Source organism: Lycium barbarum, chromosome 9 (genome assembly GCF_019175385.1).
Source record: "Lycium barbarum isolate Lr01 chromosome 9, ASM1917538v2, whole genome shotgun sequence".
NCBI classification, from domain to species: domain Eukaryota; kingdom Viridiplantae; phylum Streptophyta; class Magnoliopsida; order Solanales; family Solanaceae; genus Lycium; species Lycium barbarum.
In genome coordinates, this window is record NC_083345.1 from 123723402 (window position 1) to 123748413 (window position 25012).

Sequence of the window (25012 nt, forward strand, 5' to 3'; positions counted from 1 at the left end):
AGCAAGAAACATGGACCCCATATTATTACTTTTCTTCAAAATATTTAATTGTTGTATTTGCTATTCCGCCATGTCATTTATTTATTATGTTTACTAAAATAAATATACTTAATATATATATATATATATATATATTTAAAAAATAAGATACAATTTAATTACTTTTTTATTTTTATTCTTACTCTAATAAATGTGAAAAGAGATTAATATCAAATGAATTCTAATTCACATTTTCTTAAAAAACCATGCAAAAGACAACATGACAAGTAAAATGAGCTAAACCGAGAATATTTACCAATAATTAAAAAATAGCATTTCTTCGTTTAAATAGAAAATCAATTTCTATTTTGTTTCGTTTTAAACATGTAAAATTAATTTAATAATTTGAATTAGAATTATCCAAATCAAAAATCGATAAAAAATAATAAGTACTTTACACCTTTAAATTAATCGAATTAAAATTGAAAGTATCAACTGATGCTTAAATATTGCTATTATTTTATCTCAAAGAGAGGAAAATAATTTTCTTTTAAACAAGTCTTCTCTTTTAAAAAGTATTAATAAATTTTTGTAGCAAACACGAATATAATAAAGTTTTAGATACGGAGCACAAACTACAATGTTATATTAATCATATTTTGAACATAGTGTGTATATATATATATATATATATATATATATATTATCACTATCTAAACACAACCACATATACACAGATACATTATAATCTGAAGTTTTTTTTTTTTTTTTTTTTTTTTTTTAAAAAACGAGAGAGAGTGATGGTTGTCTTCATGCCTTGGCAACCTAATTTCTCTTTTCCCAAATACTCCCTCTGTCCCAAAAATATTCTCTTACTTTCCTTCTTAATTTGTTCTAGAAAAATTAACATATTTCTACTCCCCTTCCGTCTCATATTATTTGATCACTTTTCCTTTTATACGTCCCTCAAGAAATTATAAATAAAAAATATATTTTACTACTTTACCCTATCTCTCTCCAATAAATACATTTTAATCAATATTAATTATTTTAAGAACATTTAATACTAAAGGTAAGATGCGAAAGATTTAATTAATTTTATGTTGATTTTGTAAATGAATAACTAATTTGACACATATATTTTTAGTAATGTGGCCAAGTAATATAGGACGGAAAGAATATATTTAGTAATAATTTAATTTATAAAATAATTTACAGTCACATAAATATCTAAAAGTTATTTTGATTTAACGGGATATGATGAGTGGTCATTTGCTAACTAAATATGCGAGATGGGTGTTCCAGCCCAAAGCCTTACGACAATTTGGGCGATTTCATTTTTACCAATCTGATCCCTATTGCTTGAAATAAAAAAAAGTTATTTTGATATGCATATTTGAAAAGTCTTCCACTATTTATTAAATTTTATGTCAAATTAAATTAAATTAATTTTTCTGGAACGGAGGGAGTATAGTTTTTTTTAAAAAAACATTTCAAAATTTTCTTTTTCACCGGACTCCAAATATGTTCTTAACCACAATACATAATTTCCCTACTTTCCATAATTAATTAATTAATGACCCTAATATTTAATAATTTCTTTTTCTGTCATTATTATTATTATTTCCTTCAATTACGTTAAGGACAATCCGAGGAAATTTAGGAAACCCAAATAAATTACCCTTTTTCCTTTTAACCCCACAAAAAACTTCATTTTTTACATTTTCTGACACTTCTTTTAAGCTAAAAATTCAATCTTTTTCCCTTTAATCTCATTCTTTATTTCTCAAAAATAGCTAAAATTCATCTTTTTTTCTCTTTTAATCCTCTTATATATTTCTGTTTAGCTGGTAAGATTTCAAAAATATTTAAGCTTCATTTTTTTTTCTTTGGTTCTAGTTTTTCTTAGTCTGTTTTTAGCCCCATTTATTTTTTCTAATACTGTTGTGATTAAAGATATTTTGTATTTGGTAAAAAGGTGAAACTTTATGTTATTTTATTAGTTTTTTTTTTTTTTAAGATTTTTGAGTTATTTTTGCTGTTTTTACTATAAGAAAATCATGGGTTTTTGAGTACAAGGTGAAAATAATTTATTATTTTTTGAAGATTCTTGGACTTTTTTTTGCTGTTTTCACTGTAGCAAAATGATGGGTTTTTGAGTAAAAGCTGAAAGTAATATATTGTTAATTTTCTGTTTTTTTTTTGAAAATTTTTGGAGTGTTTTTTTTGCTGTATAGAAAAAATGTTGGATTTTTGAGTAACAAGGAGGAAACAATATTTTTTTGTTAATTTTCTAATATTTTTGAAGATTCTTGGAGTTATTTGTGCTGTTTTCACTTTAGGAAAATGATGGGTTTTTGAGTAAAAGGTGAAAGAATTTTTTCTTCTTAGTATTTTCTTGGTGGATTTTTTTTTTTTTTTTTTTTTTTTTAAGGTTCTGGGAGTGATTTTTGCTGTTTTCGCTTAGCAAAATGATGGGTTTTTGAGTAAAAGGTTAAAAAAAATTCTTTTTTATTTTGAGTGATCATCTTGGTGATTTTTTTTTTTTTTTTGGGTTGTGGAGGGAAGAGAAAATATGAGTAATATGAGTGGAGGAGTAACAGTAGTGGGATCAGATGTACCATCAGATTACCATGTAGCACCTAGGACTACAAACACTGAATCAAATCCCACACCTCAAATAATGGGAGTTGTTTCACCACCAACTGGTGTTGATGGTGTAGCAATGTTGGCTGTAGTGAAGAAGAAGAGGGGTAGACCAAGAAAGTATGGACCAGATGGAGCTCTTTCACCTAAGCCTATATCGTCAGCGGGCCCACCGGTGGGCCCGGTGATTGATTTCTCGGCGGAGAAACGGGGGAAAATCCGGCCGGTTGGGTTGGTTAGTAAACCACATATGCCTAAGTTGGATGTTGAAAATTCAGGTAAAAGATTTAAACTTTTTCTTTTTGTACTGTTTAGTTTAGTGGTGAATATGCACTTAGCTCCCGTTATGTGCAGGTGAAGGGATGGACCCACATTGAGTTTATTGTATGTAGTTTTAGCCTATATCCATGCAAGTAGACAGACGCGGATGTAGCATATAGTCAATGGGTTCAATTGAATGCGACCTTTCGATGCAGGTCATATGTGTGTGTGTGTGTGTGTTTAAAAAATCACTAATATTAAATTTTGAACTCATAATTCAATATGTATAATGGGGAAAATCCGGCCAGTTGGGTTAGTTTGTAAGCATCATCTGCCTAAATGGACGTTGAAAATTCAGATAAAGTTCTTTCGACTTTTTTTACTGTTAGTTATTAGTGGTGGATGTAGCTGTTTGCTTGTGAGTGCGAATGTTCTTGAACTATATAAAACGGACAAAATAGTTAAGGTGTTTAGTTAGTTCAGTGCACTAAGCACCAGTTATGCGTGGGGTTTATTGAAGGGTCGGACCACATTGAGTCTATTATACACAACCTTATCCTGCATTTAAGCAAGTTAAGCCGTGTGTAGCATTATGCTAACATACAATCAATGGGTTCAATTGAACCTAGCATTTCGATAAGGATGTTGTAGATATATGTAAAAATGAAGTCACTTAAAATTTCAACAAATATTATATTTTGAACTTCACAAAATATTTGGTTCCCTTGTTTTTTTTCCCCCTTTAATTTACTCATCAATAGAATTTTCAGTCCACTACTTTTATATTTTATCTCGTCGTGGCGAGTTGCCTTGTTTCTTTATTTCCTATTTTCCTGGAGGGTGGAAAAATATCCCAAATATCAAGCGAAAGCGTTTTGGAGGTGATTAATGTGGGCTCTTTACACGTTTGGCCGCTCGGTAAAAAATAATTACAGTTGCTAGTCAATATACAAAACATATACATTAATTATGATATGTATACTTTTTGTATTACAACAAATATGCAAAATTATACATTTGTTGGCTATTATTTTGGTGGACGGCTACAAAGTGTAAAAACCCCAATTAATATCATCAAGTGATTATTTTTCCTTTTATTGTTTGGGTTAGGGGGGTGGGGGGGGGGGTGGGGGTGTTGTGGCGATATTTTCTTATGTACCTGAATGTTCTTGTCCGAGTTCGGCCCATGTGAATGTGACATATGTTTTCACATGAATACTGGTCTGTAAAGATTCATGTGAAAGTATTAATGTTTTGAGCTTTTTTTTCTGTAGGTGAATGGGTCTCATGCTCTGTTGGTGCTAATTTTACACCCCATATAATCACCGTTAATACTGGAGAGGTAAAAATGTTAGCCAAAGCTGGTACATATGTGAATTTTACGGGAATTTTCTTAGTTTGGTGCTTGGCGTAACATTTCTTGATTATCATAAAAATATTCCTTCTCTCTTTTAGTATATATACGTTATGAATTTCTTTGTTTAGTCTTAAAAAAGGAAAACAGAATTAGAGCCCGTTTGGATTGGCTTATAAGTTGCTTATAAGCTGTTTTCAGCTTTTTTGAGTGTTTGGCTGGCCAGCTTAAAGTCATTTTGTGCTTAAAATAAGCTCAAAAAAATAACTGGGCCCATTTGACTTAGCTTATCTAAAGCGGCTTATAAGCTGAAAACAGCTTATAAGCCAAAAAAAATAAGTTAGACTATCCCAACTTATTTTTTTTAGCTTATAAGCTGCAAACAGCTTATAGGCATAAGCCCATCCAAACAGGCTCTTAGTAAAGTTGATATGCAATTCATCTCCAATCTATTTTATATGCCAGTACATCTAAAGATCTCAATAATTAATTAGTCATTTTTCAGGAATTCTTCCCATAAGCAAGATTTCCTGTGGCAAGTGGCATCCATATACATGCATGTTTTAGGGACTATTATATACTCCCTCCGTCCTAATTTATGTGACACTTTTCACTTCTCGAGAGTCGATTTGACCAAGCTTTGAAGCTAAATTTGATTAGATCAATTTAATCTTTTCAAAATAAAATTTAAATATTCAAAAGTTATACGAAAGATACTATAAGTTGCAATTTTTCTCATGTTAATATGATGAAAAAAATACATTTTTAAATGTTGGTCAAAGTTCACATAGTATGAATCTCGAAAAGCGAAAAGTGTCGCTTAAATTGGGATAGAGGGAGTATTGAACTTCATTGAGATTGCTGAATGTTATTTTGGTTTTCCTTTTAGGATGTCACGATGAAGATTATTTCATTTTCTCAACAAGGGCCTCGAGCAATATGCATTCTCTCAGCAAACGGTGTAATTTCAAGCGTTACGCTACGTCAACCTGACTCTTCTGGTGGCACATTGACATATGAGGTGCTGCAACTAATTATTCTCTTATTTTGGTTAATCTTATGATTTGTACTGTTTGGTGTCATCTTTACCTATGTGCTTAATATGTGTTCTTTTAGATCAGTTTAACATGAACTTGTTTGTCTTAAATATTTACAAACATATATCTAGAACACATTTATATTTGAACAACATTCTATTTATTTATTTATGCACATGCAATTGTTTCCCACTCGTAAAAAGGCTATTGTGATCTTTCCTGCATCGTGTTCAAGTTTATTTGTTCATAAAGAATTAGAAGCAATTGGTGAAAATTGATCACAGATCTTGTTTTGAGTGTTTTTATAAACTACCACTCCGTGCCAGAAATGACGAGTAGTTTAGGTATTCTAAATGTTGAAAGTAATAGTATAATTTTTGTCCCGTGTATGAATGGTGATAGATAGAGCGGGTGTTTTCTAGTACTTATAATCTTATTATAATTGTCATCACATGGCTAACTGGCACTTGAAGAAGCCATGCAAGGATCTACTAATGCCATCCCTCTTCTTGCTAGGTCATCTAAAACTATGTTAGTTTTCTTAAAATAGCATATCTTACTTCTTGGATGTGTCAATCTATGAAATTGATATCGGACCCACTTTTAACGTTATCATCAAAAACCATTTATGCACGTTCACATCTTTTAGTTAAACAGAGACTAAATTTTGGCCTTCTCTTCTTCAACTGTTTAAAAGTGAGATTTTCATAAAAAATCTTCATATTTATGAAAATCCACCATTATCTTCATAATGGTGCCAAGTCAAATTAGATCATGAAATATCAGATATTGTCAAATTTATTATCTGTTGTACGGGGTTAAGTCTACTTCTAGATAGATGAGACTCACGAGAGTAAGTCTATCAAAAGGGAAACATCATCCGTTGACTATGATTACATAGAACCTCTATCTACTCGACTTTGAGGGGTCATTTAGTTCGCGAACAAAATTATGCTGGGATTATAATGCAAGGATTGTAATACCGGGATTATAAAACATTTCTTCCTGTTTTGGAAATTGTCTAATTTACGAAAGGCATTGTCATTTGCGCATGTTTACTCCAGTTGACATTTGTCCATAACTTTCCTCTTCCATTGTTTTTGTAGGGCCGGTTTGAGATACTGTCACTGACTGGATCATTTATGCCATCAGAGACGGGAGGGATGAGAAACAGATCTGGCGGAATGAGCGTTTCTCTAGCAAGCCCTAATGGACGTGTTGTTGGAGGAGGAGTTGCTGGTCTACTAGTTGCTGCCGGTCCTGTGCTGGTATTATTTCTCCTATGCTTGTTTGCAGATTTTGGCAATATTTTTTGAGTTATATGCATCGATTTCACACGTTTAGTGTAGTTCGATCTGTTGCAACATGTTATCTACTCTCTTTTCTAAGTTATCCACCGCAAACTATGGAATAGTTGTTTTCTAAAGAGAAAAATTTCAAATTTTACTCTTCTGCTATACAACTTACCCTCTGTTATATTTTTTGGGGTCATTCATATATTCGCCGTTAGCAAATCGTATCGTATTTGCCCTTGATTTTGCCAGACCTCCAGCATGGACTAATTAGCGGATTCCACGTGTCAAAATACTTCAATAGATTTACCCTTCTATTTTTGACAATGGTTTGAAATTACCCTTTGTTATACTTGAGGTTGTACCTCCGTTAAGGTCAAGGCCAGATACAAGATAATTTGCTGACAGTAAGGATATGAATGATTTGAAAGTATAATGCATAGAAACATTAAGATATTTCGTATAGTAGAGAGGTATTTTTTACACAGTTGGTAGGCAACAATTAAACTCTTTTGACAAATATCAAGTGGTAATCTCGTGAGTCATGACGTACCAGGACAAATTTTAAAGCGTAGTAATAAAATAGAGGGATGAATCTTGACCTTTTCCCGAAATATCTTGACACGTGGAATCCAGACTTGAGCTCCCTTAAAGTGAATGGCAAATTCGAGACAATTTGCTAATGGCGAGGGTATGGATGGTTTCAAAGTATAATGAGGTGTAATTAAGACATTTCATATGGTAGAGGGGTGTATTTGGACCTTTATCAGAACAAATATGAAGTGGTTTTCTCGTGACACTCCGATCAAATTAGCTCACAAAATAAGTGGATCTTCAAGTTTCTAGTTTCTGCTTGGGAAAATTACGTGATATAACGACTTAAGCCCACTAATTACCCATTGTAGAAATACTTAAATTATTACAAAACATAGCTAGATGTTTCATTTTATAGCAGATTTTTACTGTGTGTGCATACTATTGCTACGTTTTGGGAACTCAATAATATCGCCATAATTTGTTAGTAGAGGCATAAACTAGTGCTATTTATGAAAAGGCCCTTTTTATCTTTTGTTGTTATGTGTGTTTTGGAAAAAAAAAAAAACTATTGATATGTTTTGAAAACTCAATAATATCACCGTAATTTGTTATTAAAGGCATAAAACTACTGCTATTTATGAAAATTCCCCTTTTTTGTTTTGTTGTTGTGAATCAGATTGTTGTGGGAAGCTTCCTTGCTGGAAATCAACATGAACAAAAGACCAAGAAAAACAAATTGGAGCCAATAACAGCTGCTGTTGTTCCTCTAACTAGTACAGAATTTGAAGACCATTATAATAATCACTCTTCCGCAAAACCAACTATGCCTGCTTCCTCGATTAACTGGTCATTATCGGTGGCACCCGAGTCAAGAAGCAAGCCGACTGACATCAACGTAACGCTGCCTGCATAGGAGGGTAGATCGTCCGGTTCCTATTTGATCCTTAATTCTCACATCCATTTGTGGTTAACTTGTTTGTCAACCTTTGTGCTGGGCATGCCATATTCCGGTTGAGGTCTGTGTAGTAATTCGAACTAGTTTTCGTCGTAGGTTTTTTTCTCTTTCGGTCGTTCGTTGTAGGATTTAACTTGATGTATAATTGGTCTCAGCAATGAATTTCATCTTAGTTAAGGCTTTATGGAATGACTATTAAAGTTGCCTGCATGGAAACTGAAAAGTACTAGTCTTTATTTTTTCCGGTTTAACTATCAGGTATTTGAAGTCTCTATCAACTAATTTGGATTCACGACTAATGGGTGCACTAAAGGGATTAAAGCGTTTTTCGTCGAAAATTTCTCTATTCCCGGGGTTTTAGCTCAAATTTGAGACATCTGGCAAGGGTGGAAGTATTTTTTGGTTTTAATTTAAAAGAAAGAAAAATATCTAAAGATGGCCGGTCAATAAATCTGGACGTGCATTTCATGGAATAAATTATACACGACTAAGAAAAATATGAATCTTATATACTAATGGTCTAAAGTTTTCTTTTTACAGTTGAAGTCATTTTTCCTTGTCTTAGTTTTGAAGACTACACATCTTGTTTTTATGGAGAATTGCCTGCAGATGCCTTTTGGGTGATTTAATAATGTAACTTGATGTGTATAACTTTGGATAATTTGTAGTAAAACTTTTGGTGGGAGAGTTTCAGTAATTATAACTATAACGATAATCAATGATCATATGTTGACCATTTCGCAGTCAACGTGGTATAATCAATAATACCGATGATCTTCCTAAAGCTTCTACTTTTAAAGAGCACTATTTTTATAATAGACCAAAAAAAAAAAAAGTAGGACACTTAAATTGAACAGAGGGATATGTATTTTTTTTTTATTCTATTTAATGCCTAAATTGGGATGGAGGAAGTTTATATGCGAAAAATTTGTTATATTCAGTGGTTTGGTGCAACATTCTATGTGAATAATTTTTTTACACTTAAGGATTGTGGTGGATGGATAGGATTTTTTCACCCTTAATTTTGGTGTTGGGTTTGAGCCTTGATATGCAAAAAATCCTGATAGGAAGTGCTTCCGCCTTTCATACCAGAACATTTTTTTGGACAAGAATAATAAATCTTCGTAAAAAGTTATTAGACAGGATAATCATGCTCCAAAACACAATATTATTCGAACCAGGGAGAATTTGAATTAATTGAGTTAGTAAACTTCAAATATCAAATGATTATACCGCAAAAAAAATAAACAAAAGAAATTGTTGTCTAAGTACAATACTTGAGATGAAAACGCCCTAAAAACCCAACATTAAACTAAAAAAAGAAAAGGCATGCGAGATGTACTTTAACCATCGACGAAGTTGGAATAAATCACAGAAGATCAAAGTTCAAATCCAAGTAAAAGAGAAAAATGTTACATAGTTTCTTTCCATATATCTCATCCTTGGTGGATAGAATTAGCTGATAGATATATTGATGAAAATCAACAAATACTCGATGAATTAGTGAAGGTACACGCAACACTATCAATCTATCATCAAAAAAGAAAGGCACAATACATAAGCGGGCACTTAAACTTGGCCTTAGCTGGCAAGTATGCCCTCCAACTTTGGGTGTGCACAAGTAGGCATCTCAACTTGTATAAAGTTGAACACATTAACACAAATGTTGACATGACACTGACGTGACACATAAATTTTGGAGGGCCACGTCAATGCCATGTCAGCATTTGTGTTTACGTGTTCAATTTTATAAAAGTTGAGGTGCGTACTTGTACACACCCAAAGTTGTAGGGCATACTTGTCAGCTGAGACCCATTTAAGGGCCTGTTTATGTGTTATGCCAAAAAGATATATAATTCTTCATTATTTTTTCATAGATTGGCAAATCATGCAAGGACATTAATACAAGCTTACAATTCACTACTTCTTGCACTAGGTTCAAGCATGTTATTAATCGGATGAGTCCGGAACCAAAATGACCCAATAAAAAATCAAGTGAACCAAAATACTCCAGAAAAAAAAATAGGTACAAAAGTACCTTTAACGCAGTAAAATACTGCGTTAAAGGACTTAACCGTGCGCAGTAAAATACTGCGCTATAGGTGTCCCCATAAAACCCCATCGGGTTCCACCACTGGTCCCCTTCACGGCAAAAACAATATTCAAAAACGCCATTAGAGGCATTTTTAAGGTGGTCCCCTCTTCAAATAACGTTGTTTTCTATTAATTTTCGCCGGAAAAGTTTAGATTCTCGGTATATTCAAGTCAAGGAGCAACATTCTAAGCTCGAATTTTGAAACAAAGCGGCGTACAACTCGATTAAAACAACCCTACAACAAGCTTCGATTAAGGTACTCTACTATGAACTTTTGTTATTATTTTGTTAAATACATTATATACTAAGCTTGTTTAACATTTAATAGTCGCGAATTTCGAAAAAAAAAAATCAATTTTTTTCTGGGCTGTTGATCGCTGGCAGTAGCAAAAGCTACTGTTTTTTTTTTTTTTTTTTTGCTTATTTATTATTTATTAATTGATTATGAATTGTTAAATTGTTAATATGCCATTATTAATTAATTAGTTTTTAATTGTTAATTATTATTATGTTAAATTGTTAATGTATTAATTGATTATGTTTTGTTAAATTTGTTAATTGTTTATGAATTGTTGATTGTTTACTAATTGTTAATTAGTTAATTGTTTATGAATTGTTAAATTACAAAAAAATATAGTAATCTGCTATTATTTGTTAATTATGGCATTGTTACTTTATTTATTTGTGAAATTGTTTATCCCATGTTAATTATTTGTTTATCCCATGTTAATCGTTAAATAAATTAGTTCGTTATTTCTTTAATTGCAGTTAGGAGAACAATTGTAATTAGATATAATTATTCACAAAATATAATACAACATAATTCACATATTCCCTATAAATGATTAATTAGTTAATATAATTTCTCTTTAATTTCAAGAATAATGAATAATTTAGTTTTTACAGACTCGACTCTTTCATGGATCCGAATGTTCACCCGGCCGTTGGAATCGTTACAGAGATTCCCCCGGTAGAGCCGTCTTCCTTCGTTCATCCTTGAGACTGAGGATCCGGGCCCGATGATAGATCAGTATTGTCTTTGCAAGACAATCATAAGTTAGAGTTATTATGGACTGGTGCTATAGGGATATCGACTAGGCTTGGTCCCCGTAGGTTGCAGAGAGCGTGGGCTCTTTTACGCGAGCGCCCCCCACACCCCCATGTCTTAGAGATATTGTTTCGGGGCGGTATCTATCGTTGCGTGTCCGTTGGTCGGGTGCATCATGATTGGGCTCTCATTACGGCCATGGTTGAGCGGTGGAATCCGGAGACACATACCTTCCATCTTCGCACTGGTGAGGCCACGATTACACTTCAGGATGTGAAGGTCCTGTTTGGATTGCGGGTAGATGGAGACCCATTATACACTCCGTACGAGCCTCCTCTTGGTAGGACATGAGTGATAGAGTTGACTAGGCTCACCCACTTCGTGCCTGGTACTGAGGGCCAGGTCTCGGGACAGAGTCGGGTGCGGATTAGTGCACTCTGCACTTATTTGCTGGCATAACCTCCTATTGAGGACGACACTCAGCAGGACGTTGTTGATTGTCATGCCTATTTGTACTTGCTTATTATATTCGGGGGCATCTTGTTCCCGAACACATCGGGAGCCCATGTCAGCTTACGATACTTGGCCTTCTTGGAGCATCTGTGTCACACCCCAACCTTGGGGAGTGTGGCAGGCACTTGGCGCCCGAAGGCCCGAGTGAACCAACCATGGCATCTGTGACATGTAATATGAAGAATGGGCCGACAAGGCAACAATATAACACTAACAAGAACCAAATGTATAATCCTGCACGCAGAAGAACCCAACAACAACATATATATATATATATATATATATATATATAGAGAGAGAGAGAGAGAGAGAGAGAGAGAGAGAGAGAGAGAGCTAAGGCCAACAAGACCATATCACGGTCATGCCAACTGTACAGGGGGCCGACAAGGCCAAGCAAAATATATATACACTGACAACTGGTCTGCAGGCCTCTAAAAAAGCAACGCAATATCAACAGGTCGGGATAGGGACCCGACATACCCCAAAACAATACATATACATATGCATCTGTACCTATAGACTCACAACCAGCAACTCCGAAGAAGTGGAGTGCGACACTCAATCTCTGATCTCGGTGTCCTAATGCGAAGGCAAGCCGGCCTGTCTATCAGCACCTGCGGGCATGAACACAGCGTACAAAAGGCGTCAGTACAAAATATGTACTGAATATGTAGGGCGGTAAGCACAAGCACAAATAATGTAAATAATATGAGAAGAGATTTACAAACAACCTGAAACTCTGTTCAAAGCCACTGAGGGCGACCATAACCACAACGTAAATGTAAATGCGTGCTCGTAAAATCATTCCTCACTGTGGAGGTATATATCATATCATATAACAATAATAATAAATCCCTCTGTGAGGTGAGCTCATCATCACAACACCATCTCTGCCCAATTGATCAGTGGCGGTGCACAGCTACGTGCCTACCCGGCCGCCTATAATACGGTTCGGTAAAGAAGAAACATGTCTAGGTGCACATATAAGTTCCTACCTGGACGACTATAGTGCTGCTCGGTAATGAAAATAAACACATATATATAAGTGCAATGCAAGACCGACCTCAGAAGAGATATCATGACAAGAGTTGAAGTGACCTATCGTCGTTATTTTTCGACTATCGTTATTGTCCCTACGTTCTTTGGTTTCCAATTATGAGACAACCAACACAAGAAACATGGAAGTTACGTAGTATGTATTAGTTTGAAGTAGACATCATGTTCAAGCTATTAGTAACCATGATCAATATGAACGTCAGAAAAAAAACGAACAAAAGAATTTTAATTCCCTTTGAGCGACGAATAAGAAAGGATGAGAATACTTAATCTTCTTCGATGTGAGTTATTCATGAGAAAAGGGAAGATTTAATCATATTTATCAATTTGAAGTGGAGCAATTCGAATTTGATGAAACAATTCAATAAATTTCATTCGAGTTCTAGTCATGCCGAAAGATATAGAGAAGGACCCTACATACCTTGTTGATAGATCTATACGCGTCTTCCGGGTCCTTGAATACCTTATGAACGACTACCTACACAAAACGAACTATTCAAGATCAAAATCAAAATCAAAATCATAGCTCATGAAAATCTTCACTTAGACATTTATGTAAGCAACTCGCGAGCATAAGTTCGTAGGCACTTTTGTAGCTCAAGTTTCCCACAAAACGCTACAAAATTGTACTTTTCTACTTCCCCTCATCAGTACGATCCTATCCATACCACCATAACTCCAAGAAACATGTTAAAACTATATAAAACAGCCCAACAATCAAGCCAAGTCCATAAGAGTTCATAAGAATTGCAAAAGCTTATTCTATGGGGGTTTCTACCTAATTTCTAGGTTTAATTACTTGTAAGGCTCAAAGAGGTGAAGGGAAGGTTAAATCATACCTCAAAAGTTGAATAATACTCTGCAACTTAAGTTATTTCATGACGAAGCTTTCTTCTAAAAATCGAAACAACGAGAAATCTACGATTCTATGATTGTCATGCGATTCCTTATGTTGTAATCACTTGATTTGCCTTTGAACCTAGTTGTGATTGATGGAGAATAAATTTGGGAGATTATAAGGCTGTTCTAGGGTTTAATATTGATGAAAATGAGGTCCTAAAACGTTGGGGACTCTATTTATATCACTTAAGTTGGGCCCACTGCCCTGTGGCAGTTTGCACCCTTGGACGGAAATGCAGATTTCTCTCTACTCAGACGTCGTATTGACAAACGGCTAAATGCGCTGGAAACTAGACTCGTAGAACTTCGATTTGATAGGTGGATCACCCCATAACTCCAGGTATATTGAGAGAAAATCTTTCACATCTGACCCAAATTTCAGTGAAATTTACAGACATAACTTGCGACGACCTTTGTCGACTTTCGTATCACAACTCATTTGACTTCAAACTTAACGTACGACTATCATACTATTTAAACACCTCAAAAAAATACCTTCTTAGCATGTTAGCAACCTTACGATACGAAAATGCACGAAAACACGAGGTGTAACAATCTGGACCGCTTGGGAGACTACAACTGGGGCGGTGCTGTTTTGGCGTACCTCTACCGATGCCTATGCCGAGCGTCTATTGGCCATATTAGCGATGTGTGTGGTTTTTTTGCTCTTCTCCAGGTAATATTTTAAGTGTGCGTTCCTTTAATGTAAACAAACCTCTTGAAAGACGACTAAAAAATCGTATTTTCTAATATCGCTTACAGTTATGAGCGTGGGAGAGGATGCTACCTTTTTAGCTCATACCTAGGCATCACCTTGATATTGACATGCCCTACGTGAGGAGGTGGATGGTGGGTTTTGACCAGAATGTGCATATGCACCACAGTCCATTTCGGGACCTGCTTGATCACATGACGGACGATGCAGTAAAACTATTTAAATTTACATTATTAATTTAATTAAACATTTTTTCTACTTGGTGATCACTAATTTGTATCTATCTTTTATGCAGCCATTTATTTGGACGCCATATGCAGCTATTTTGGATAGGTTGCCGGCCTTTTGCAGGGCAGCTCAGGCCGTGTGGAGGTCGCGGTGTCCATTGATACACATGGACATCATTGAGGACCACATGCCCGAGCGCATCTTACGACATTTTGGGCATACACAAAATATACTCCCCGACATTCGTCATGAGCTCCGACACTACCAGCGGGACGATCGAGCCGCCGTTAATGATGCATTTTTGGCTTTCATCGGTGTCCAGCTGCAGCGTTGGGAGGCCAGGTTGGGCACTTTAGGGTGGTCGACCATGTGACTCCCATCATGGATTACATGCGCTGGTATCATAGGATCACACGCCGATTGATCCGCAACCCAGCTTTGCTTCCCTCGAGGGACGTAGGATACGCAACACTCGCGGGGCAGTACGAGACGTTGGTAAGTTTATTGTATTTAGATTTATTTAATTGTATTAATTGTTAAGTTTTTAAAATAACTTGTTTTACTGTTGAACACAAATGCAGCTGGTGGCCATACACCGATTACGCATGTTGGGTTAGAGCATATGCCTTACCCGGGGTTGCGGGGCTTGCGGCGAAGATGGTACGGATATCTGAGGATGGTATCCGGCAGGCAGGTGAATGAATGATCCTGTTCCAGAGGCTGAGTATCAGACGGCGCGAGGAGGAGGACGTGGTGCTGCCAGAGGATGCGGTGTTGGTAGAAGACGTGGTGCTTGTGGAGGACGCAGTGTTGCTAAAGGACCTGGTGGTGGAGGACACTATCTAGTAGATGAGGCCACTTCCATTCTAGAGGCCATTCCCGTCCTAGTCCATCCGCAGCCGTTCGAGGCCAGTGGCAGCTCAACTGGTCAGTCACTTACGTTTACGCTGGCGCGCCTACTTACTGAGATATCTGGGTCTTCATCTCAGCTGAGCCAGAATGCTTACATGGAGGAGCATGATGACATAGATTGGGCGGTGTTTCGCACATCATTAGCTGATGAGCGACCTGTGAGGAATTTAGACGGACCCAGGATTGTTGACTTCGATAACTTTTTAATCCCGGTTAGTATTTAAAATACTTATTTGATCATTAAAATTACTTATTTTAAATATATATGTTACTTATTATTTCGTAATTTCTTATACTTTAGGATTTGGAGCCAGTGGGTACACCAGAGCGACGCACTCATGCTTTTTCTCATGGGCCTGCCGAGCCAAAGGTGTCTTCCCATGTGACTGTCGAGCCACAGGTAAGCTTTTTATTAAAATTAATTGTATTCAATATAAGGTGAATATTTAAAATGCATATTTGATTATTTAAAGTACTTATTTTAAATATATATGTTACTTATTATTTCATAATTTTTCATATTTTAGCATTCGGCGCCAGTGGGTTCACAAGAGCGACCCACTCAGGAGCCTACTCATGGGTCTGCCGAGCCAGAGGTGTTTTCTCATGAGACTATGGAGCCACATGTAAGCTTTTTACTTAAAATCAATTTTATTCAATATAAGATGAATATTTATTTAATTTTTTAACCTTTATTTGGACCTCGAACAGCATCTCGTCCATGAGACTACCTCATATTCTGCACCAGACCCATCTTAGGAGCCTACAAACCCATCTCAGGAGCCTACTCAGGCACCCGTCGATATACAAGTTTGATTATTCAACAAACGTTAATGTATTCAATATAAATAAGAAATGGTACTAATTTTTATATATTTTTCAGGTTCATCCTTCGGCGCCTGCGGTGGCAACTCCCGACGAGGAAGAGGTCACGTTTTCAGACCCAGCTCAACCTGAGATTCTGAGCGTGCCAGCGGGACTAGATCCCAAGAAGAAGCATGTTATAGTCAAGGGCGCAAGGGTGAGGGGAAGAGGAGATGATCATGACTTAGAGCGTCCTGTTATTAAGAGGGAAAAAGAGGATGGAAATGATGGCGAGGGCGGTGGGGATGGTATGAGCCTTAGGCCTAAGAATAGTCTCAGGCATACCACATGTGGGATCCATCCACGATAGTGTATATACATTAGTGTTATACAATTTATCGTAAATATTATATATTTTTTGCATATCTATTTATATTTATAAATATTATTTTAGTCTTTATTATTGTTTATAGTGTCACATCCTAAATTGATAATAAACAATTCGTGACACATTCGAAATAAAGTAACACATTAATTTAAAAATAACACAAAACCCTAGAACGTAAATAACGTAAAGCTAATGACTACAAGTCTTCAAGCAAAAATGGACTTCGAGCACTTTTCAACCACTAAAACGACAATTCGAAGTTCTGCGTATCCTTGATGTATTGAGCCTACCTTATTAATTGCACAAAAATAAGTAGGGTTTTATATAAAATATTGAAGTTCTGGAGTCTCAAAGCATGATTAATATACGGCTAAAGTACACATAAAATGTGCAAATGCAAAAGAAAGAGAGTTTCAACAAAATAAATAGGGCCTATAGCACAATATTTTAATGCGCTAAAGTAGAGAGTCAAATTCCTTTAGCGCAGTAAAATACTGCGTTAAAGGACTTAACCGTGTTGTTACGGTTAAGTCGTTTAATAAAGGTACTTTTGTACTTTTTTTTTTTTTGCGGTATTTTGATTCACTTAATTCTTTATTGGGTCATTTTGGTTCTGGACTCTTAATCGGATAGGGTCATTTGCACTTTTGTCCCTATTTTGTGTTGGTCTTTAATTTTATCCTTTAAAATCGAACTTATGCCTAGAGAGGTATAAGTTATATATCATAATATCACAATTTATTCATATGCCCTTAAAGAACTTATACTCCACTAGGCATAAGTTTGATTTTGAAAAAAAAAATAGATAACTTACACAAATAGCTATAGTTTATAGGCTTCCAACCAACCGTAGCTACTATTTTCTTAATTACTACAATTTATAGCTATTTGTTTTAGCTATTTCACGTGTATAAGAGTGTATTTAAATACACCATTCCAAAGTACAGTCAGTCAAATACATATGTAGATAGATCAGAATGAAAAATACAGTCAAATGTGGTCAAATCTCCGATGAAAATATAAAATACATTGTATTTAAATATTAAAAATACAATCAAATTCGATCGAAGCTCCAGCGAAATACAAAATATACAATTTTTACACTCAAAACGATGGAGGATACACTCAATCTATTTAAAAATACACTGTATTTACTTGAAAAAAATTATATACGAACAACAAAATTTCAAATACACTGTATTTACTCGAAAAAATTGTATACAACAACAAATTTCCAGCGTGAAAAGCAGTGGAGGAATCAACGATGTCGATTTGACTATGCTGTCAGAATAGTGGTTGCGCAGATCTGCGGCTCCATGGAGGAGCTGAGCTCCGTGAGTGGATTCCCCGGAGCATGGAGAGCCACTGGAAGTTTTCTCAACTCCGGCTCTGTACTTGGTTTGGGAGCAGTGAGGTTTAATGTATTTTAATTGTGTTTTATTGTATTAGCTACGGCACGTAATTCAAATACATATTATAGTTATGTTGCGTAATTAATTTAAAGTGTATTAATTATATTTAGATAATTTTATATGTTAGTTATACCATGTAAAAAATTCAAAAATTAAAGACCAGCCTATTTCACCATTTCAAGGCCAAGAATTTAAGACCAGTCCATTTGATGGAAAACCTTGCAATTACTTCGATCCGATATGGTTAGGCCCAAGCACTCTGGTAACGGACTGACCCGAAAATTTAGTAGTTTGGGTCAAATGAAGTCTGGTGAATAATATACCTTTTTTTTTTTTTTTTGCGCGGATTGGCTTTCTTTTGGGGTGGTCTTTAATTTTTGTTCCATAAATTGCTGGTCTTTAATTTTTATCCTTCACTTAAAAAGGTGGCCGAAAATACCTCAAGGTTCTGGGTTCGAATCTCCGCTCAGTAAAAAAAATAAAAAATCGCAAGGCAAGACTTTTGCAAAAAATCTGCCTTATGCGGCATACTTTGCCTTAAAGCATAACTAAAAGTCTGCCGGAGACCGCAAATTTTGTTATGCCTTCAGGCAAAGTCTGTCTGCTCCGGCAGACTTTTAGTTATGCCTTAAGGTAAACTTTATAAAATCTGCCATCTCCGGCATATGTTTTATGTAACTTCGCCCGAATTGGCATAGGTTCATAGAAACCTATGCGTTGTGAAATTATTATTATTTTTTTACTCTACTGGGTTTCGAATCCAAAATCTCTGGATATTTTCGGCCACCTCTGTAAGCGAAGGACAAAATTAAAGACCAGCGAATTGAGGGCCAAAAATTAAAGACCAGTCCGTATGAAGGGAAATCATGCAAATTCCCCAATAATATTTGTGATTTGAACCCAGAATCAAACCCACCCACATATGGAGTGTGTGGATTTCGTATGTGCATTAGACCAAAAGATATAACTGAGTGAACAGAAATATCAAATAACAGCATAGTAATATGGAAAAATGGGGTAAAATTCACAAATAGCCACTTTTTAACCATTGCAATTAAAAAATAACCACTATCATGGAGTTCAAATTTTCTAGGTGGAACTCCAAGACGTCTTCATGAAATTTGAAACTTAATGACAGTGACTCTTTTTTCAAGACATGACCGGAAAGTGGCTAGTGACCCCTATTTCTAAGGAAAAAAGGTGCATTCCTAGGAACATCTTCCCTTAACCTGGCAACCGGGCCGGTTATAACCGCTTAACCGATAATCGGAACCGATATAACAGGCACCGGAACCGGTATAACAGGCACCGGAACGGGCCTCGGTATACCGGTTTAGCAGTTGCGAAAACCGTTGTATACCAGGCCGGTTACGATTTTTATTTTTATGAACTGCTAACTGGTTAACCGGAACCGGCCTGTTATAACCGGTTAACCAGTAAAATTTAAAAAAAAAAGATTTTTTTTAAATCTGGGCGGATATATAAATTTAAATTTAAATATATAAACTTAAGTATTACATATAACTTAAACATATACAAACGTATACATAAGTTATATATACACAAACATACAAACATAACTTAAGTAATACATATATATATATTACTATTATTTATAAGCAACAACTTAGGGACTTTCGTAGTCCTCACAAAAATTTTCAATATAACTTTAAACTTTTTCATTAATTACTTTAGGTCTTGACTTTATTTTCTAAAGTCAAACTTACTTTTTGTCCTTATTTTTTTTTATGACAAGCAAGCTTTGAGATCAAATAAAGAATTCAAATTTACTTTTTATCCTTGTGGTCTATTTTTTAAAAGCTACCCAATTTTTGTAGTCCTCATAAAAAAATTCTTGTCCATTTTAGCCCTATTTGAAGTTTTAATGATCTTGCAAGTTCTCATCCATTTTGGCAAATTTGATTAGTTATATGGACTTCTTAAATGCTATAAGGAGTGATGATGTCACGGAAAATGTGATAGTGACCCAGAAAAAATCTACTTATTCAACAAAATTAAAATTGATCCAAAAATTTGTTCCTTTCTTTTATACGTTAATGGTTATTAAGCTTGTTTTAAATTATCTTTTTAAAAAAAAAAACTATTATGGACAAGTAAAAAAGTTATTAAATAATTTTTTTTATATAGCTAAAAATGTTTGAACATAATTAAATAATTAGAGTTTAAATCTCTAAATAAAAATAATACTCAATAATTGCAAATGAAAGTGATTTTTCACATTTTTGGATATTGTAATGTTATAGCAAAAGATAGGATAATCAATGTTCCATATAATTTAGGACGAAATGGTTAAGTTAAACATGAAATACCAACGTTCCATATATGTTTCAAAAATTACAATATAGATTTCTTTAAAAAGTAAATTAAATTAAGAAAAATTAAAGAAATACATCATTTCTTAATATGCATATTTTAAGGAAAAAAGAACGATCAAATTAATAAAAACTAATGATTTCATTAACTTTTCAACTCTTTTAGTATGATTTAATTTGAAGGAACGTCTATAAATATTTTGTCGCATCAAGACTTTTAATTATTTAATTTTAAATGCTACCTTTATTTATAAGTTAACTTCATTGACATTAGCATACAACAATTTGCAGCATCAAATATTTTCGCTATTACTTAGACATTTTAATCTTTTTTGCAAAAAATGAGTTATCCAATATAAGTTTAATTGAGGAAAAGATAATGAAGTTAATCCAACATAAGGTAAAAGATTTTAGTGTAAAAAACTTCCGTTAAAATAAAGAAGAGAAGAGCTTTGGTTCATGCATTTGTTGGAAAATAAAAATGAAGCCTAAAATATACTCTAAGAAGAATGTTAATTTTTTTTAACTTAATTTAACATTTTAAAAACATTGAGATATTATCAAACTACTTTTACAACTAATATAATGTTACAAAAACAAAGCAAAAAGCAAGAATAGCAAGAAAACAAAAAAAAGGTTGCAAGTATAAATTAAATGTAGTTCGGGCCCGTGCTTATATATATATATATATATATATATATATATATATATATATATATATATATATATATATATATATATATATATATATATATATATATATATATATTATAGTTATATACTTATAGTAACATAACATAACATATATAAATATACTTAAGTTAAAAATATACAATCTTGAGTTTCTTAATACTTATAATCTGGATATATATATAAAAAATTTATATATGCACAAACTAATAAACTAAAGTGTTAATTTATGTGTAAAAATACGTAATTAAGCAAAAAATAAAAAATAAACGTTTTTGGGCTAACCGGTTACTGGTTTGGTAAAAGGTTACCGGTTCCGGTTAGAGCAAAACCGACCGGCTAACCGGAACTGGTTAACCGATAACCGTTAGCCTATACCGGTTCGGAAATCGGTAACCGGTCAGTTGACTAACCGGTTGACATGCATAATCTTCCCTAACACATTAAACCAAGTGTTGTCCTACCACAAGACATGACCATAAGAAGTACATATGAAAAAGAAAATAGTTAAGCATTTGGAACATTCACATTTTTTTTTTTTGGATATAACCATAAGGTATTCTGTAATCATTGGTCTGACTAATCCAGATTCGCATCGTGTAATACTCATTAGAGGGGGATCCGCTCTCTATCAGGAGTATCTTCATTGTCCGGATTCGAACCCAAGACCTTGACTAGTTATTCATATTCTTAGCAGTGTTTTAAAAGGCGTTTTTGGGAACGCCCCGAAGCGTGCGTGTGTAGATTATGTTCTTTCATAACAGGTTAGTGTTGATCTCAATATCAATTTGGACAGGATAGTGCACTTCATAATGAACGAGGCCTACTAGATGAAACTAGGCCCGATATATTCTTAATAGCACAAGGCCCAAACAAATAGAGTTTTAAAATGCATCTACCATAAAAGTGAGGGAAAATGACCTAATAATACTACTTAAGACACTCCATTACAAAATATAAGAATACTTTTCCTTATTTACATAACATACCAACAAAATTACAAAATATACCGGATTTGAAAAAATTAAAAGCTAGGGCTACCCCTCCCCTTTCCTATTCTCTGTTTTAACAGATCTGCCCCCCCCCCCCCCCCCCCCCTTTTCCTATTCTCTGTTTCAACAGATTTGCCTCCCCCTCCCACCTTCCCTTTCCTATTCTCTGTTTGAACAGATTTGCGCCCCCCCTCCCCACCTTCGCTTTCCTATTCTCTGTTTCAACAGATCCGCCTCACACTTCCCTTCACCTTCTCCCATTCTGTTTCCTCCTAGAACTCCACCACCCCACCCTTCCCTTCCCTTTCTCCCTGTTCTCTGTGTCTGCTAGAGTATAGACTGACGACTTCGAAAAGGAGAATTCCAATTGTGATCGATTAATAGTAACCCCAAATTCTGACGTCTTCTTTCGTGAGTTCATGCCATGCTTCGACGGCATATCTTAAGAACATAGATCTGGAAAAACATCAATTCCGTCATTTTTGTCGTTATAGTTGTATTAAATTTGTATGAATATTGTATGAAAGTTGTATACAATGTTATTGTAGTTGTTTTAAATTTTCAAAAATCTAACATGAACTTAACAAAATTTACACAGTTATATACATATTTCATACAGTTTTCACATACGAAAAATGTGAGAATTCTAAGCCTTGAGCGAGCTATACACATTTCATAAAGTTACAATACACAAAAGTTTGAGCAAAGTTAAGCCTTGAGCGAGATATACACATTTCATACAGATTTTATACACAAAATGTTGAGCGAAATATTTAAGTCTTGAGCGAGATGTACACATTTCATACACAAAATTTTGAGTGAAAATTTTTAGCCTTGAGCGAAAATTTTCGTATATGTTTTGTAAGAAATCTATCGTTATATTTTGTAAACTAAAAAAGTATCGTCATATTTAATAAATATACTCTATTCTTATGTATATATACGTCATTCTCCCTAAAAGTGAAGCATGTGAGCTATTGGAAAGGAAATAGATCCATATAACCTTTTCCAGTTTTAATAGAAAGAAAGAATTGACCAGGCACGCAAAGATTTTTTGGTGTTATATGTTTTCAGATTTATGTGTAAAAATAAAAATATCTTGTAAAAAATCCATAAAATTTAAAATAAATTTATAAAGGGCTATAAAGCCAACCGACCCACTTGTAGCTGACGGATGTGGTTGAAGTTTAAAGATCAAAAAGCTAAAGGCTAAAAGCTTGTTAGGCACATTCAAGGCGAAGCAACTAATAAGTTTGGTTAAAAAACCGAGGTCGACGCTCGTTTAAAGCTAGCGCATCACGTGTCAACATGTCACGACCCAAATCTCATAAACATCATAGGTGAAAGTGTAGTGTCCCGAGTTTGAGAGTGAATTTTCATGCCAACATTCCTTTGTTTCGAACAAGTCCAATTTCAAATAAAGAGAAAGTCGTCTGTCTCGTTCCACGAGTTCGGTCCTCAATTGAAGGTGGAAGTCTAATGTTGTCAGTTGTGAACTAAGTTGACTCCATAAGGGCATATGAGCTAGAAGCGGTTGAGAGATTGATTCCATAAGGATTATTGGGCTGCGCGAGTTAAATGTTTGAGAACTTTATTTGGGATCTACGCTCAATTACCAACCGGTTAAAAGGGACTGTGTGTAAAAAAAAAAGTTGTATGCGTATTATGTCGCAGCTTTGGTTGCTGTTAGCCCTCATTTCCGTTCTATGTTCTAGTATCTCATCTCTTTCTGGTTACCTTCTTCCTATGTTATTCTTAGTTTCATTCTTAATTAGTGTTTGTTATTACCTTGATGTTCCATTTCTCAGTTGTAACTTACTGGTACAGTGAGTATAAATATACATCAGTATTTATGTTGGGAGATTGATTTGTTACATCCAAAGCTTAATGAGGTGGTGGGCGAGCCGAGCCGAACCGACCCGACCCGACCCAAACTGAGGCAAGAGCGAGGGTTGAAAGACGAGAAAGAATTTAATCTTACGTACGTACCTATTAGTTTCATTCTCAATGGATGGTTGATTGACCAGGATGCTTTATTTTTTCGGATCGATTCCCGTGGTTAAGTGCGTTGGACGTTAAGACATTCTAATTGAAATACCAAAGTACTAAAGTAAACAATCAATTACTGTGTCAATACTCGTAAACTACTATAAGTGAACACTTTTTACTATTGAATGCCTTTAATAACTTCTTAAACAATACTCATTATTTTAAACATGCCATGAACAAGTGAGAAAAGGAATCAAAAAGTGCTTTAGTATTGTATAAAAAAGGATGGCGTGCGTTTGCCATGTTAAAGAATATGAAAGCCACTAACTTGGAACAAATTAAACAAAGCAAATTAAAGAACAGACAAAAGCATTCTTTTGGAACATTCTTTATAGAAAATACCTTTCTATCCATTACAACCAATGCATCAACCAAGAAAACTCACTACTAAAAAACAGGCAAAAGACCGACGGAAAATCGATGCAAACGGTCCGTCGGTTTATGTTACGTCACTTTTTGAAAATCGACGACTCTGTTTGTTTTTAAAAAAAATAAAATAATGAAATGTAGTAATTTGGAATCGAACCCAAGTATGTTCCTTGACATTAAAGAGCTCTACCACTAGACCAGTCATGTTCTTTGTTCAAATACTTACATTGATTTATACCGTTTGCTCTAAAACCGATGGACTCCCTCGGTTTATTTTAAAAAACAATATAAAAAATAATTATATCAAACTGAAGTCCCTTGTGTCTAGACATACTATTGAACTTATGTATATTCATCCTTTTTGTTTTTTTGTTTCTAGTTTTCATCTCAAAGCGAAAACTATTTTGTCTTGAAAACATTTAGTGTGTTTTCTCGTTAGTTTGACAA

The 25012-nt window shown here is 34.6% G+C and overlaps 1 protein-coding gene and 1 non-coding gene across 2 annotated transcripts; both read left to right on the forward strand.

Moving 5' to 3' along the window:
• Positions 1 to 1231: 1231 nt before the first annotated feature.
• Positions 1232 to 1335, forward strand: LOC132612492 (small nucleolar RNA Z279/snoR105/snoR108). Its single transcript, XR_009571847.1, has one exon. It is a non-coding gene; the product is annotated as a small nucleolar RNA Z279/snoR105/snoR108 (small nucleolar RNA).
• A 312-nt stretch (positions 1336 to 1647) lies between these two features.
• Positions 1648 to 8245, forward strand: LOC132609850 (AT-hook motif nuclear-localized protein 1-like). The gene is made up of 5 exons (XM_060324021.1): positions 1648 to 2903; positions 4161 to 4228; positions 5130 to 5261; positions 6384 to 6545; positions 7783 to 8245. Exons 1-5 carry the CDS (start codon positions 2555 to 2557, stop codon positions 8017 to 8019), a joined length of 948 nt encoding a protein of 315 aa, XP_060180004.1. The 5' UTR covers positions 1648 to 2554; the 3' UTR covers positions 8020 to 8245.
• The last annotated feature ends 16767 nt before the right edge of the window (positions 8246 to 25012 follow it).